The following is a 16,561-nucleotide window of genomic DNA, read 5'->3' on the forward strand; positions in this document are numbered from 1 at the left end:
AACTCTAAACACACACACACACACACACACACTGGTGTGTATTCTGTGAGCAGATGCTGGTGGAGGAGAACGAGTGTTTGAAACTGGAACTTTCCAGAACCAAGATGGCGCTTGCCGAGGCCCAAATGGAGAAAGACTCCCTGTTGCACCGTATGAAGAACATCAAACTCACCAGCTAGGCTCGAACTGTGCAGAAACGCCCACTGAAGATACTCTGTACCCCCTTCCCCTCTTCTTTCCCTTCATCTTCTCCGTTTTTTTATGATTCACTTCCCATGTCAGACTTTAGGGAATCCGTTTGCCTACGTGTGTGTGTGTGTGTGTGTGTGTGTGTGTGTGTGTGTGTGTGTGCGCGCACGTGCACGCACATTCTGTTCTCTGAGGACTTGTCTTAAATAGATGTTGACTCTGAATGTCATATTTTGAAAAGAATGTCTTCAAATAAAAGTCAATTTGCACAACGCTGAGCGATATATAACAACATGTACAGATAGATGGCTATTTAGCTATTCACCGATTGTGTTCGTGTGTACAGTATGGATAAACACAGAAGAAATTTTTGTAAAGCGTTTTGAACGGCCCGCTTTTTGGCGAACTATGCGTGCGTGTGTAAATGGGTGAGGGTTTTTTTTTTTTTTTTTTTTTTTAATGTATATTGTTTTATTACTTTAAAAAAAAAAAAAAAAAACTTTTCTTAATTGCTTCATTCCACGCGCACTACAGTAACTTCCATGACACGAGATTGCACATAGCTGTGGAATTATTGTGTGTGTGTGTATGTAGCGTTGTGTGTTTAGAAGGTGGCACTTTCCTTATTGTAGTAGTTGTTAGCCAGTGGTATGTGTGCGTGTGTGTGTGTGTGTGTGTGTGTATGCGCTACCATTCATTGTGTTGTAGGACATATATTGGTATGATGAGTTTTTTTATGAACTGAAGTGCTGCACGGTGTTTGCAGTTGCGGTGCTGCTCGAGCCTGTGTAATTCTCCGTGGAGATCTTCACAATAAGACAACGGGCTAATATTTCTCGCGTTACGGTATACACACACTCGCTTGACGGTTGTTTTCTTTTCGTTCTTTCTATTTTTTAATGCAGAACACTTTTTTTCAAATGTTTGTAAGTAAGGGTGTGACTCACACTGAAACCAAATTTAGTTTAATTGAATCCACTGCTTTAGAGGATTGTTTGTTTTGTGTATTTAGGCGAAGAGGGCATAAGTCCTATGTTTTTGTATGTGCAGTAATTTGTGTATTAATGCTTCTTAGTTTAGACCAAAGCTGCCATGACTTGTGCCCTCTATTCAGCACAGCATGTCCTCATTCTGAACAAAATCAGCCCTACAACTGAGAACTCCATCCGTGGAAAATGTACTGACGAGAACATGTGGAATAAATTATTATGGAAAAGCTGCTGGAACATCTGAAATAAAATAATAACAAAACGGAAGCTTTTCTAGATTGTTGCTCAAAGTGTTTCAGAAATATATACAGTACTGTGCAAAAGTCTTAGGCACACTATCTTTATTCAAGTATAAACTTTGTTATAGATTTTTATTTTATGACGTCTACATTATCGAGTCGTTTTAGATTTCCCAGCGTTAGTTTTCCATAGAAGAAATGTTTGTATGTCATTCAAGCGCACCTATTATGGTTTTGAAATGTGATTTAATTTAGTTTTAAAGGTCTCATACGATGGATTTACACGCATCCGAGGTCAAAAAACACTTTAACGTGCTCAGGATTTAAACTGCAGCGTTACCTTTTTTCCCCCGCAGTGTCATAAAAGACTCATTAAATGATTCATTCTAAACTCCTCCTTTCAGAGAGCATACTCTGCTCTGATTGGTCTACGCTGTCAGCACCCACTACCGTAACGCGTTTCAGCTCCGTCTGTCAGCGAGCAGCGATGAAGACCAGAGGCGGGGCTTTGTGTTACAAACCTACGTAGGTTAGTACAGGAAGTGAGTCAGGAATCACTATCGACTCGATTCAGCCGTTCAGAATCGCTTCCTTCGTTTGGGAGTCGATAACTCCGTCTGTCCTGCGCTTTGATTGTTGAAACTTTGCAGACTTTTTACATTCACAAACAGCTATGTATATCACACACTACATGACAGGTAAGATTTGAAAAACCATAATAGGTGCACTTTAAAGAAACCAGCATATTACTTAAGAGACACTTTTCAGACAAAAAACACAATGAAGGCTGCGGGGTTTTACTGAATAAAGAAGACACGAGTGCGACAGTCACAGTCTCCAGAAGAACCGTGGCTGGTTCTGCAAGATGCTCAATAAAACTTGCAGCTCATTTCCTTATAAAACTTTCAAAAGTGTACCTGAGACTCCTTTTTTTTTTGTTTTTGTTTTTTTTAAAGCAAAGGGTTTCATTTATTACTGCACTTTATAGTATTTTTATTTAATGTAGAAGCATTTCATTTCTTTATTTTTGAAGGCATTTTTGCTGTACAGCATTTCTTTGCATGTGCCTAAGTCTTTTGCACAGTACTGTATGCCTTTTCTTCTGTGATGTAAAGATGCAATAAGTAAAATGTAAACGATTTTTTGCCAGACTTTGGAATTTTTTTAAAGCTAAAATAAACAGTTTGTAGTGATGTTATTAGGCTCTAGTGTCTACTTTGCTTTGAACCCATTTCAGTTTTGAGCTATCAGGTTCGCTTCTGATGTTAAATGTACATACAGTGCAGAAAATTCTGCCAACGGGCTGCTTGAGAAAGGAAGTAAATATTTGCAAAACCAGAGAAGTTACAGTAAAATGGGATATGAACTTTAGAGCTGCAGTATGTGTTGGCAATAAAAGAGGCCTGACATTGTGGCAGTTGACAGATTTACCAAAGAGACTACAAAGTCCAAATCGCAGGTGCACTGTTTACACCAAAGGCAAAATTGTAAAAGATGCACTGTAAGTAAGAAAAAAGGAACAGTGGTCGTGGATTGATTTACAAGGATTAAGTCAGTAGCGCACTACAAATATCAAAGCTATGAACTTCACCCTAAAAAAATGACCACAACCGAAACTTAGTCAGCTGTGCTGTTTAAAAATCATTAAATATGTCATTCCAACACACAAACATACACAAAAGCTGGTGAAGCAAAACAAACATGGTTTAATAAGCGATCTTTCACCCCTACATCTGAATGTTTGGAGCTAACAAACGGCTGCCTTTAATCCTTTAATCATATCTCTTTCCAAACTCTTCATGACTGTGGTTCTGCAATGGTACAGGAAAACAAACACCCTCTCAATCAGAGGTGATAAAAATCTCCATATAACTGTGAGGAGAAACTTAATTCAAACACTTGTTTTTGTTATTTAATATACTTCCAGTATCCACACATTAAATAACATTAATAACACTAAAACCACCTGCTTAATATTGTGTAGGTCTTCCCTCGTGCCACCAAAACGGCTCGGACCTGTTGAAGCATGGACTCCACAAGTGCTCTGAAGGTGTGCTGTGGTATCTGGTACCAAGACGTTAGGAGCAGATCCTTTAAGCCCTGTAAGTTGTAAGGTGGGGCCTCAAGGATCGGACTTGTTTGTCCAGCACATCCCACAGGTTCTATGTCTGTGAGCCTCTAGATCTGCTCCTTTACCTAAGAAAAAAACTATTCACAAAAAGCTTGAATGAACAAAGATGTTTTCAGCCTGGACTTAAACACCAAGACTGTGTCTGAGTCCTGAACACGAATTGGACGGTTGTTCCATAACTGTTGGACTGTATGAGAGAAAGCTTTTCCCCCTGCTGTAGCCTTCAATGTTCAAGGTACCAACAAATAGCCTGCACCTTTTGATTGAAGTAGGCGTGGCGGATCATAAAAGACTAAAATTTCACTCGGGTACTGTGGTGTGAGACCATTTAATGCTTTATAGGTCAATAGTAGTATACTACAATATGGTCAGGGCTACCACAGTAAAAGCAGCGGTGTTCCTGACATCACCTCTCCCTTTGCTCCTGGTTGAGCTTGCTGTGCCCCTGTTGCATGGGTTCCTGAGGAAGGTCCACTCACTGAGGACCTCCCATCTCCAAGCAGGGCTGCTGGCTGTGCAGCAGATGGCAAATAGTGAGGCAAATAGTGGGGCCGATTAGGGAGTAAAGTGTTAGCTCTCCCATCAGCTGTCCCTGAGCCGAGACAGCATGGCGCAAATCCAGCTCTGCTGCATCCATTATTAGACGAAGTAATCTGTCAGTCACGGAGAGTTGAGATGGATGCAAATGCAGCACAACACTGTAATAAGAGCAAGATCGATGTCAAAACACAGGTGTTGGTCAGGCGACGATAGAACAGAGTAAACTAGGTGAGGCAAAATATGTGAACCGAGAAACAGGTCAAATATTTTCCCACTTGGTTTCTGAAAGTTGGTTTTACTTTTTGTCAAAAATGAGTGCATGTTGAAATATGTTGTTTTGTGTTGTTACCTGAGGTTATTTGTTTGCTTATAAAAGATGGTGAGGAACAACCAATTATTATTTAACCCCTGATGAATAAAACCATAGAATGGAATGTATCTATTTACATATACAGTATAGATAGACATAAACTCAACGTCCACTTCAATAGGAACACCTGAACACCTGAAATTCTTGGTGTTATCTAATCGGTCAATCATGTGGCAGCAGTGCAATGCATAAAGTCATGCCAAGAGCTGATCAAGAGCTTCAGTTAATGTTCACATCAAACATCAGAATGGAGTAAAATGTGTGATCTCTGTGAGTTTATCCGTGGCACAGTTGTTGATGACAGATGAGTTGAGTATTTCAGAAACTGATCTCCTGGTAATTTCACACACAACAGTGTCTAGAGTTTACACAGACTGGAGCGGAGGGTCTGCAGGCTGAAACACCTTCCTAATGAGAGAGATCAGAGGAGAATGGCCAGACAGGAAGGATATATTAACTCAAATAAGCATTCTTTACAACCATGATGAGCAGAAAAACATCTGAGGACACACAAAACATCAAACCATGAGGTAGATGGGCTATAACAGCATAAGATCACATCAGGAACTGTACCACTCCCATCAGCCACGAAGAAGAATCTGAGGCTACCATGGGCACAGACTTGCCGAAACTGGACAGTTGAAGACTGGAAAAATTCACCAGGTGATTATTGTTTTCTAATCTTCAACTGGACAGTTTTGATGAGCCTGTGCCCATTATACCTCGTATTCCTGGTCTTGGATGACGGGAGTGGAACCTGATGTGAAGTTCTGCGGTTGTAGCCCATACACCTCAAGGTTTGATGTTCTGTGCCTGCTGAGATGCTTTTCTGCTCACCACGGTTGTAAAGAGTGATTATTATATCCTTCCTGGAACCCAATCTGGCCATTTTCCTCTGATCTCATATCAACAAAGTGTTTCCACCCACAGAATTGTTGCTCACTCAGTGATTTTTGTTTTTGTACAGTACCATTCTGCGAAAACTCTAGAGACAGTTTATGAAATATTTAAACCAGCCCTTCTGGTACAAACATCCATGCCCCGATCATAGAGATCATAATTATTCTTCATTCTGATGTTTAATGAACATTAACTGAAGCTGTATCTGCATGATTTTATGCATGTGGTGCTGCCACATGATTGGCTGATTAGATAACTGTATTAATGTGCAGATGTACAGGTGTTCCAAATAAAGTGGAGGGTGAGTGTAGTGGAGCCATAATGTTTATATATACCTAGGCTAAAGATATTACATCTAAGTTTTTCACAACTCCACACATTTCATTTTACCAAACCTTTCTTTTGGGTATTTTTAATAAGTAGAAATTGAATGAGGTATTTAATAACTAAAATACCAATTCGGTCATTTTAATAATCCGGAGTTAATTGGGAACACACTTGTGGCTATATTTACGAGCCTAATTTAGAGCTACTGTTTTTTGCTCTTGAAACCATGTGGAAAATCCAAGCAACTCAGTTAAGACAAAAAAAATATTGTGGACCTCCACAAGTCTGGTTCTTCCTTAGGAGCACTTTTCCAAACAACTGCTGCTAAAATGAGCATCTGTACAAACAATTGTATGCGAATATAAAAATCTTGGGACCACAGAGACATTGCATCATTAAGGAAAGAGGCACAAATGAACTCCCAGGAATGAAAGAACTTTAGTCCAAAAGGTTCAACTGAACCCCAAGGCAACAACAAAGGAACTGGTGAAGACGTTGGGGGCATCAGGTACCAAAGTAGGAACATCTACCATTAAGAGAGTCCTCTGTCACCATGGTCTTAAAGGCTGTCGTGCAAGGAAGAAGCTCTTACTCAAGGGCCGGTATAAAAAAGCCAGACTGAAGTTTGCAGGAGGTCACCAGCCTTTGGAAGAGTGTCTTCTGGTCAGATCTTTTCAGCTCAGAAACTGAACTGTCAGGCCATAACAATCAGTGCTATGTATGGTGGAAAAAGGATGAGGCTTTTAATCTGAAGAACACCATTCCAAATCTGAAGCATGGTGGTGGCAGCATCGTGGGGGGGGGGGGGGGGCTGTTGCTGGAAAAGGGACTGATTGATGGACTTTAGAGCAGTGGTTCCCAAACCTTTCCAGGGCAAGGCCCCCCAAATGGCATTAACATTTGACCGAGGCCCCCCTTTTGCAAGATGTCTTTAAAACACATTAAAAATACAGACTTCTGAATATATCCCCCCTTTTTTATTATTATTAATAATTACATCTTACATCTTTACATTACATTAGATTAGGAATTGATTGTGTGTGTGTAGTAATAAAATCATTTATTTATTTATTTTTCACACCAAATTGTTGAGGTCCCCCGGGTGCCCCCTGGCGGCCCCCACTTTGAAAACCACTGCTTTAGAGAATAGATGGCATGATGAGGAAGGATGTTTATTTAGAAATACTGAAGCAACACCTCAAGACATCAGCCAGAAAGTTAAAACTTGGTCACAAATGGGTTTTCCAGCAGGACAATGATCCTAAACAAGCCTCAAAAATTGTAACAAAATAGCTTAAAGACAAAGTGAAAATATTGGAATGGTCATCACAAAACCCTTACCTGAATCCCATAGAAAATGTGTCGACTGAACTGAAAACGCATGTCTGAGCGAGGAGGCACACAAACCTGACTGTTACACCAGTTCTGTCAGGAGGAAGGGGCAAAAAATCAGCTATTGTTAGAAGCTTGTATAGACAACAAGAGTTTAATTCAAGTTCAACTGATTAAAAGGCAACAACACCAAATACTAACAACGTATATGTAAATTTTTAACCCACTGAAAATCTGATATAGTAAATAAAAGCTGAAATAAATATGTATCTTATCTAATATTTTGAAATGACCTCTTATGCAAAAAAGTAGATACCCTAATTGACATGGAATATCATAGCTACCACCTAGTAACACCCTAGCAATCAACTGGGATACCTCAGCAACTGCCTACCAATACCCTAGCAACCACCTGGAATATCATAGGTTCCACAAGCAACACCCTAGCAAACACCTAGAATACCACAGCAACTACCGAGCAATACTTTAGAAACCAACTGGATAGCATAGCAACCATCTAGCAACAGCTTTGAACCACCTGGAATACAATTTTATAGCATTTTCATGGGTCACAATTTTTGACTAGAAACACGAAATTCAAGAGACACGTAGATAACATAGGGCAGGGGTCCCCAAACTTTTCCAGGGCAAGGCCCCCCAAATGGCATTAACATTTGACCGAGGCCCCCCTTTTGCAAGATGTCTTTAAAACACATTAAAAATACAGACTTCTGAATATATCCCCCTTTTTTTAATTAATAATTACATCTTACATCTTTACATTACATTACATTAGGAATTGATTGTGTGTGTATGTGTGGTTGTCTGAGAATGAGAAAGAGAAAACATACACTTTTTTATTTTTCACACCAAATTGTTGAGGCCCCCCGGGCGCCCCCTGGCGGCCCCCACTTTGTGAACCACTGCCATAGAGGAATGTGTGCTTGAGTTTTTGGGAAAAATCGGAATTACAGTTTCAGTGCTCCAAAGTTCTTTTTCCCCCTACAGGGAATACATGGGCAGTGTTTCTCTGGTCTTGCTATCAGCTGATTTGATGCTGTACATGCTGTTCACATACACTGGAGGTCATTAAAACAATGGTTACGTATGTAACCGTGGTTCTATAAATTTCGGATGACCGCCAGAGGCGGTGCTTTTTCAGCACCTGGATGTCCATCACGTGTACGCACAGGTCGAGTGTTTATATCAACAAAGCCACCTGTGACCTGGGTGGCGTGTGCCTTTTGCCCCAGTACTAAAGGCACATTCACCCCAGAAACGACCTCTAGGCAAACTTCTCGCGAATCTTCCGAGTGACTGCCAAGCTCTGGCCGTCATCTGAAATTCATAGAACTGCGGTTACATACATAACCATCGTTCTATCTCATTTCTACTGACCGCCAGAGGCGGTGCTTTTCAGCACCTGGATGACTAATACCAACAAGGTCACGAGGAAGTTCTATGTGCCCCTTAACAATGGCTGTGAACCCGGAGAAAAAATGGCTGTAGCCACTGGGTTGTGCAAGATTATATTCACCCTATAAAATCTTGCAAATGTGCAGGTTGATGCCCATGATTCAGCTGAACAAATATCTGAAAGAGGGACCCCTCGTAGGGCTGCCCATGAAGTAGACACACTCCTGGTTGAGGGACTTCGAACCTGAGGAGGGATCCGGAGACCCCTGCCCTCACAGGCATAAACGATAGCATCTATAATCCATTTTGACAGACGCTGCTTGGACAAAGCGTGACCTCACCTATGCCCTGTATGGCAGACAAACAGTGAATCTGACTGCTGGAATTCAGCAGTCGTGTGGATATAACACTTTAGTGCTCGCAATGGGCACAACAGACTCACACTCGACCCCCGTTCATCCTCCTGAGTTGGGGGCTCAAAAGCTGACAGACTGAGGGGCTGGTTTGTATAAGACAAAGAAAAGGTCTTTGGGAGAAATGAAGGGTGTTCCCAGAACTCCAGTGTAGGCACTCTCAGCTTACTGATAAGGTGTGCAACTCACCTACTCATCTAGCTGATGCCATGGCTAAGAGGAAAGCTGTTTTCATAGACAGCCACCTCAATTCTGACCTCTCTAGAGGTTCAAATGGAGGCTGACACAGTGCCTCTAATACGAGAGGCAAGTCCCAAGAGGATACTGGTTTTCGTCGAGGAGGTCTGAGTCATTGAGCACATTTAAGTAAGCGGGTCACAAGGGTGTGGGACCCAATCATCATGCCATGTACTCTATTATGCATGGCTGAGATTGCAGCTATGTATACCTTGATGGTCGAGGCTGCAAGGCCTCCATCAAGATGGGACTGGAGAAAGCTGAGGATTACCAGAATGGGACAGCGTGTTGGTTCCTGATTTGTGCTTGGCACCACTCAGAAAAGACCTTTCATCTGTTAGCGTACAACGCATTGGTGGAAGGTGCACGGGAGTTGTGGATGGTCTGAAAAACTGCTGGATCACACAGCCTTAGTAATGGCTCTGGCCCTTCAGAGGCCGGACCCAAAGTTGCAGCTGGGATGGGTTTGGGTGCCAGATTCGACCCTCCAGCTGTGAGAGGAGATCCATCCTCACAGGGAGGCACCAAGTCTCCCTGTACAGTAATCTGTGTAATTTTGGGAACCACACCCTCCCTGGCTATTTGGGGGCTCCTAGTACCACCTTGTGATTGCCCCTGAGGATCCTGTCTAGGGAGGGCAGTATCAGCATTAGTGGAGGGAAAGCATGCCGCAGTCAATTTGGCCATACATGGGCCGGCGCATCTTGGCCCAAGGGGCTTGTTGGTTCCCCCAGAACAGACAATGAGGTGAAAAGGTCCACCTCTGCCCTGCCATATCTGTGCCAGATCGCTTGCACTACTTTGGGGTGCAGCTTCCATTTGCCAGGGTGGGAGCTGTGCCAGCCTAAGGGAACCCCTTGGGTAAAATATGCTCTTCTTCTCCATGAGCATAGGCACCTTAGGCAACTGTGTTGAGTTTGATGCAAGCCAAGGTCATTCAGAGAGATCTGGAGAGGTCGTAATAACAGAAGGCCTAAAGGGACCACCGATGAGGCTGCTGTGAGCATACCCAGCAGTCACAGAAATGCTTTGAGGACCAGAACCCTGCCTCTTCTGAAGTGACTGATGAGCTGGAGGATGTTGTTGACTCGCCGTTGAGAGGGGGTAGCCATCATCAACCGTTAGTCCAACTGGATGCCAATAAACAGTCTTTGCTGACTTGGCATCAGAGAGCTCTTTCCATAATTCACTGTAAGCCCTGAGGGCTTGAGGGCATCTGAGGGCATCTACTCTTGACTGGGAACAGGTCAACCAGTTGTGCAGGTACGGGAAAATTCGAATCCCCCTGGCCTGTAATGGAGACAGTGCCGCTGCTACACACCTGGTAAAGACCCTTGGCACCAGTGAAATCTCGAACGGGAGCACACAACACTGGTAAGCCCTTCCCTCGAAGGCAAAACGGAGGAATTGCCTGTGCTGGGGCGTGATTGGAGTGTGAAAATATGCGTCTTTCAGGTCGATGGTTGTAAACCAAACATTCTGCTTGATGCCTTGCAGCACGTCTATTGTATGTAGCATCTGGAACTTGAAAACCTTGAGGTGTGTGTTCAGAGGTTTTAAATCCAGTATGGGGCGAAATCCGCCGTCTTTCTTTACGATAATAAAACAAGTGGAATAGAATCCTCTGTTCTGTAAAGCGCTGTCTAATTGCTCGATGGCACCCTTCTTCAGGAGAGCCCAGACCTCCTGTGACAGGGTTGATACAACCCAGGGATCTGATGCAAGCGCTTCCCAGCATCTGAGCTACTGGCTGGTGAAGCACCCGACCGCGGGAGTGGTACAGTCATTCCCTACCCCTTCGCCCTTATAATTTCTGGAGGGGCGACGGCCCAAAGTCTGGCCTCACTGTGCCAAGCGAGGGGGCTGGGTGGGGGTTGGCTGACAAAACCTTTCTGGGCGTTGTGCTTTCGGCTGGGTAATCAGCTGTGGTATGTACTGAGCCGTATTTGTTGCCCTAGAGGGTCTCTGTCTATTGGGGTGCTCATGACGCAGACTAGCAAACTGTTGTCTGGCCTGTGTAACCTTTAAGCTGTGCTCCAGGGCTTGCTGTGCAGCCAGGCCGAACAGTTCCCCAGGAATAACCGGGAGAGAGCGGAGGGCTCTCCTGCAGGGTTCCAAAAGTGGAGACTGGGCCAGCCATATTTGGCGTCGGGCAAGTGTTAACAAAGACATTAGCCTCCCCAACTCCATTGTCACATAGACGAATGCCTGCAAAGAGGCATCACTCTGGGCAGAAGGGTCAACCTCCGACCCTCCGGCTCTATATCGGGCATGCGGTCAAGGCCATGGTCGGATGCATCCTGCATATTAGATGAGTAGATGAGAGAAACGTCTGGGGTCTGCCCAGCAAATCTTCAGCTCCTCGATATATGGAGCTATGGGTAGGACACAGAGCTGCGGACTGAGAGGTCTTCCTGAAATAGGCGCTCTGGGGAGTCACCTGGACAGGTGTTGCATCTATCCCTAGACATGCCAAGGCCATTGTTACCACAGGCCTGACTTATGTCTGTCTGGTCTCCGAGCCCTTCAGTGTACTGTGGCTCGTCCCCTGCGCATTGGGATTAGATGAATGGGAGCGCTCACCTGCCGCCTCCTTGTCATAACCTCCCCCGATAACTAGGCTCTCCGAGGTCCTAGTGGAGAGTGCATCCTCCTCCTGGGTCTCAAAGGCTGGTGACAGTATTGGAAGCAGCACCCTGGGAGGAGACTGCGGTGCAGCTGCAGCAGGATCACTAGCAGGCTGTGCACTATGTGGTTGCAGATTAAGGAGGAGAGACTTAATCTCTGCAAACTCAGAAGCCAAGGTGTCTACCTTCTGGGCTACGGGATCTACCCTCCTGTGTTTCCCCTTACCAGGGGCCGCCCATAAATTGGTCTTACGGTGCTTATGAGAGCTGGGAGACATGGCCTGTGTAGGATGCGGTTGAGTGCCCAACCTGCCATCTAGCTGGGCCAGCCTGGCTGCCTTTGCTGCTAAGCTCATGGAGCTGCAGTTCATGCATGCCAACTCTGTCAATCCCTCTTTTAAGTGGTCAATCCCCAGGCATGAGGGACATCTCTCATGGCCATCCTCTAGTTCCAGAGGGACCAGGCAATCAATACATGTCATAAACATGGGTACCAGCAGTAATTACTATCCACATGGTTTTTTGCATGTGACCACTCTGCCAGGTGGTAATTGAGCACAAAGAGAGAAATATATACACTTTGCTGTATCTCTGCAAATAATTAAAGAAATCCACAAACAGGGACGAAAAACAATCACCCGTTTTGATCACCCCCCTTCAGGGTGGCTCTCCTACCACAACGAGTCCATCCACCCATCTTCTTTTCTTTCAGTTCTTTGTTTACTCCTTTTCAGGGTCACGAGGAACCTGGAGGCTATCCCAGGGAGCATCAGGCACAAGGCGGGGTACACCCTGGACAGGGTGCCAAACCATTGCAGGGCACAATCACATACCCATTCATATACTAGACACTTTGGACATGCCAATCAGCCTACCATGCATGTCTGGGGGAGGAAACCGGAGTAAACCCCCCGCAGCACAGGGAGAACATGCAAACTCCACACACAGGGCCACTGTGGGAATCGAACCCCCGACCCTGGAGGTGTGAGGCGAACGTGCTAACCACTAAGCCACCGTGCGCCTTACGACGAGTCAATTATGAGAATTAAACAGTAACAATATTGGGGAATGATGCCTCTATGATAACTATGCACTATGGTGCAATGTGGTGCAATTAAGCACGAACACGCTCACACTATAGCCAATAATTAAATAAATTCATGAACTAAATCATGGGGATGAAAAACAGTTCAATGAAGCCCAATTGGGGTGCGTTGCTTACCGACAGCGCGCTATCAAAAAATTAAATAACTCCACGATATGTATAACCAGAAAACTACGGGAGGGGATTCCAACCCGATCTCAATTATTTAGCGTTGTATCAGCATTAAAGTGAGAAACACCAAACTTATCACGAACTGTAAGCTGCTGCTTGCCGAATTAGAGCGTACCCACTCCTAACCAGCGTTGACAGTGGAGTCACTTACCTCTTGCAGGATAGCGTACTATCTGAAGTTAAATAATCACAAAAAGGCTAACCACAGTCTTTGGAGGACGAAAGTCCGTAGCGCCAACCCTACTTCGGGTTACAAGACTACCAGCGGTGCCTGCACTCCTGAAACCTGCTTACCAACGCGAGAAGATAACAAGAGGTCGTTTCCGGGGTGAACGTGCCTTTAGTACCGGGGCAAAAGGCACACGCCACTCAGGCCACAGGTGACTTTGTTCGTATAAGCACTCGACCTGCACGTACACATTATTGACATCCAGGTGCTGAAAGCACCGCCTCTGGCGGTCAGTAGAAATGAAAAAGAACTGCAATTTTCTTCCTACTAACACCTTAGTCACTCCCTGGAATATGACAGATTGTTGTTAGTGTGTTTATTTGTAGCTAAGATTCCATAGCAACCACCTAGCTAAGACCTAGCAACCACCTGGAATACCACAGAAGCCACCTAGCAAACCCAACACAACCCATGGAATGGATATATCAATCACCTAGCAACATCCTAGGAACCATCTGGAATACCATAGCAACCACCTAGCAATCATCTGGAATACAATAGCAACCACCTAGCAACCATCTGGAATACCATAGCAACCACCTAGCAACACCCTAGCAACCATCTGGAATACCATTGTAACCACCTAGAAACACCCTAGCAACTGTCTGGAATACCATAGCAACCAACTAACAACACCCTAGCAACCACCCAAAACACCATAACAACTACCTAGTAACCAACTAAAATGCAACCAACCCTAGCAACCAACTGAAATGCCACAGTAACCACCTATCAAACCCTACCAACCACCTAGAATATCATAGCAATCACTTACCAACACCCTAGCAACCAGCTAGAATACAACAGTAACTATTTAGCAAAACCCTAGCAACCAACTGAAATTCCACAGCAACCACCTGGGATTGCATAGCAACCACCCATCAACACCCTAGCAACCAACTGGGATACCCTAGCAACACCCTACCAATACTCTTGCAACCACATCGAATGTCATAGTGTCCACTAGCAACACCCTAGCAAACACCTACAGTGCTGTGAAAAAGTATTTGCCCCATCCTGATTTCTTCTGTTTATGTTTATATCTTGTACTAAATTGTTTTCGAAATTAAAACAAAATATAAGATCAAACAAAGGCAACCTGAGAAAACAAAAAATACAGTTTTTAAAAGATAATGTTATTTATTGAAGCAAAAACTTATCCAATACCAACTGGGCCTGTGTGAACATGTATTTGCCCCATAGTTACTAATGCCCCAAATCTATGAAACTGCATTGATAATGGGGTTCAGCTGGACTAGACATAACCAGGCCTGATTACTGCAAACCCTGTTCACATCTACACTTACATACAGTGAGGGAAAAAAGTATTTGATCCCCTGCTGATTTTGTACGTTTGCCCACTGACAAAGAAATGATCAGTCTATAATTTTAATGATAGATTTATTTGAACAGTGAGAGACAGAATAACAACAAAAAAAATCCAGAAAAACGCATGTCAAAAATGTTATAAATTGATTTGCATTTTAATGAGGGAAATATGTATTTGACCCCTCTGCAAAACATGACTTAGTACTTGGTGGCAAAACCCTTGTTGTCAATCACAGAGGTCAGACATTTCTTGTAGGTGGCCACCAGGAGAATAAAGTGAATGTTCTGGAACGGCCAAGTCAAAGTCCTGACCTTAATCCAATAGAAATGTTGTGGAAGAACCTGAAGCGAGCAGTTCATGTGAGGAAACCCACCAACATCCCAGAGTTGAAGCTGTTCTGTACTGAGGAACGGGATAAAACTCCTCCGAGCCGATGTGCAGGACTGATCAACAGTTACCCCAAACGTTTATCTGCAGTTATTATTGCACAAGGGGGTCACACCAGATATTGAAAGCAAAGGTTCACATACTTTTCCCACTCACAGATATGTAATATTGGATCATTTTCCTCAATAAATAGATGACCGTGGTGGTGGCTCGGTGATGCTCTGCGGCTGCTTTGCATCGTCTGGCACTGGAAACCTGCAGCGTGTGGAAGGCAAGATGGATTTATTGAAGTATCAGGAAATCCTAGGAGAAAACATCATGCCGTCTGTAAGGAAGCTGAAGCTTGGGCATCATTGGACCTTCCAACAAGACAATGATCCCAAGCATACCTCAAATTCCACCAAGGCTTGGTTGCAGAAGACGTCCTGGAAGGACGTCTTGATGGTCCTACAGGGCCATCACAGTCACCTGACTTGAACCCCATAGAAAATCTCTGGTGGGATTTGAAGAAGGCGGTTGCAGAACGCAAACCCAAGAATATTACTGAACTGGAGGCCTACCTTCTCAGAAATGCAGCCATCGATAGCTTCTTTTTTCTGCCCCTTCAAGGTATTTAATATAATTTCTGCCCCTAGCCAGTTCAGGTATTTCATGTGTTCAAGCTCAAACACACCTGGTGCAATTAATGAAGCCCTTGATTAGTTTAGCATCAGGTGTGCTTGAGACAACACCTGTTCTGCATATCTGTGCTGTTGTGAGGGATTCAGGTTGAATCATTTTGAAACTGGAGAAGTCATTATAAGTTGCATTTTCAGTTAAATTTGGGGAAACCACTTGAAGCATTCGGCATTCGTTGTGTCGAACTATTTCAACTGCTTTTGTTTGATTTGTTCATCGCAAACAGCTGAAAGTCTGTAAATTTTTTAAATAAACCTGATTTGCACTGGGGGTTGAATCATTTTGATTGCAACTGTACCTCATGACAGGTTATGTTCGAGTTCTAGTTTTCTTATGTTTGTTATGCTTGTATTATTTCCACTATGTTTTTTGATTATTTGTCATTTTTCTTAGTGTTTACTTTCAGTTTAACTTAGTTCGGATAATCCTGGTTCCGTGTGTGCACTCCTCGTGTTTGACCCTTAAGTCTGTTTCCTTGAGCCTGTTCCCTGTGTTGTCTTCAATAAAGAAGTTCTGCACGTGCATCCGCCTCTCTGGGCTCTTCCTCATGACAAAGCCTGGAGGACAATTATGCAAAACGTGGCAACACTAGCTTCTGAAACCAAGGGTGTACTTACTTTTCCCCAGAGGAACATCACATCTATTGATATTTCTGTTGAATAAATGACTGAAGAAGCTAATTTCCCTTGTGGTTTTGCTCACGTATATCAACTTCATTAACTGGCACTGTTTCACAGATGATCAAAGGTTTGTTCGTCCAAACATGACTCTATATAGAAAATTCTAAAGGGCTCACAAACTTTCAAGCACCACTGTATGAGTACAAAGTCCAAAAACATTGTTTTTAAGTGTGAAGTGGATTCAAAATGTTTTTTTTTAAGGAACGTGCAAGTCAAACACATTCCTTATTCTTTAGGTCTGAGACACTGATAAACAGGTAAAGTTGCAAAC

General features: G+C 43.7%; 1 protein-coding gene and 1 long non-coding RNA gene across 7 annotated transcripts in view; one reads left to right on the plus strand and one right to left on the minus strand.

Moving 5' to 3' along the window:
* bltp3b (bridge-like lipid transfer protein family member 3B) overlaps positions 1-2,615 on the plus strand; it is a 34,649-nt gene extending 32,034 nt beyond the window's left edge. For all 4 annotated transcript variants that reach the window (XM_053642306.1, XM_053642307.1, XM_053642308.1 and 1 more), the window contains one exon: positions 54-2,615. In XM_053642306.1, coding sequence (XP_053498281.1) covers positions 54-179 — 126 coding nt within the window. In that variant the 3' untranslated portion in view covers positions 180-2,615. The remainder of the gene's footprint in view (positions 1-53) is intronic.
* A 485-nt stretch (positions 2,616-3,100) lies between these two features.
* On the minus strand, positions 3,101-13,973 carry LOC128618614 (uncharacterized). Of its 3 annotated transcripts, XR_008387761.1 has the most exons (4): positions 13,138-13,973; positions 7,027-7,110; positions 3,384-4,246; positions 3,101-3,228 (listed from the first exon to the last, which is right to left on the minus strand). It is a non-coding gene; the product is annotated as an uncharacterized LOC128618614 (long non-coding RNA). The 3 variants fall into 3 exon arrangements; XR_008387762.1 differs by having other exon boundaries at positions 3,101-4,246; positions 13,281-13,973; XR_008387760.1 differs by having other exon boundaries at positions 3,101-4,246.
* Between the last annotated feature and the right edge of the window lie 2,588 nt (positions 13,974-16,561).

Source organism: Ictalurus furcatus, chromosome 14, assembly GCF_023375685.1.
Source record: "Ictalurus furcatus strain D&B chromosome 14, Billie_1.0, whole genome shotgun sequence".
NCBI lineage: Eukaryota > Metazoa > Chordata > Actinopteri > Siluriformes > Ictaluridae > Ictalurus > Ictalurus furcatus.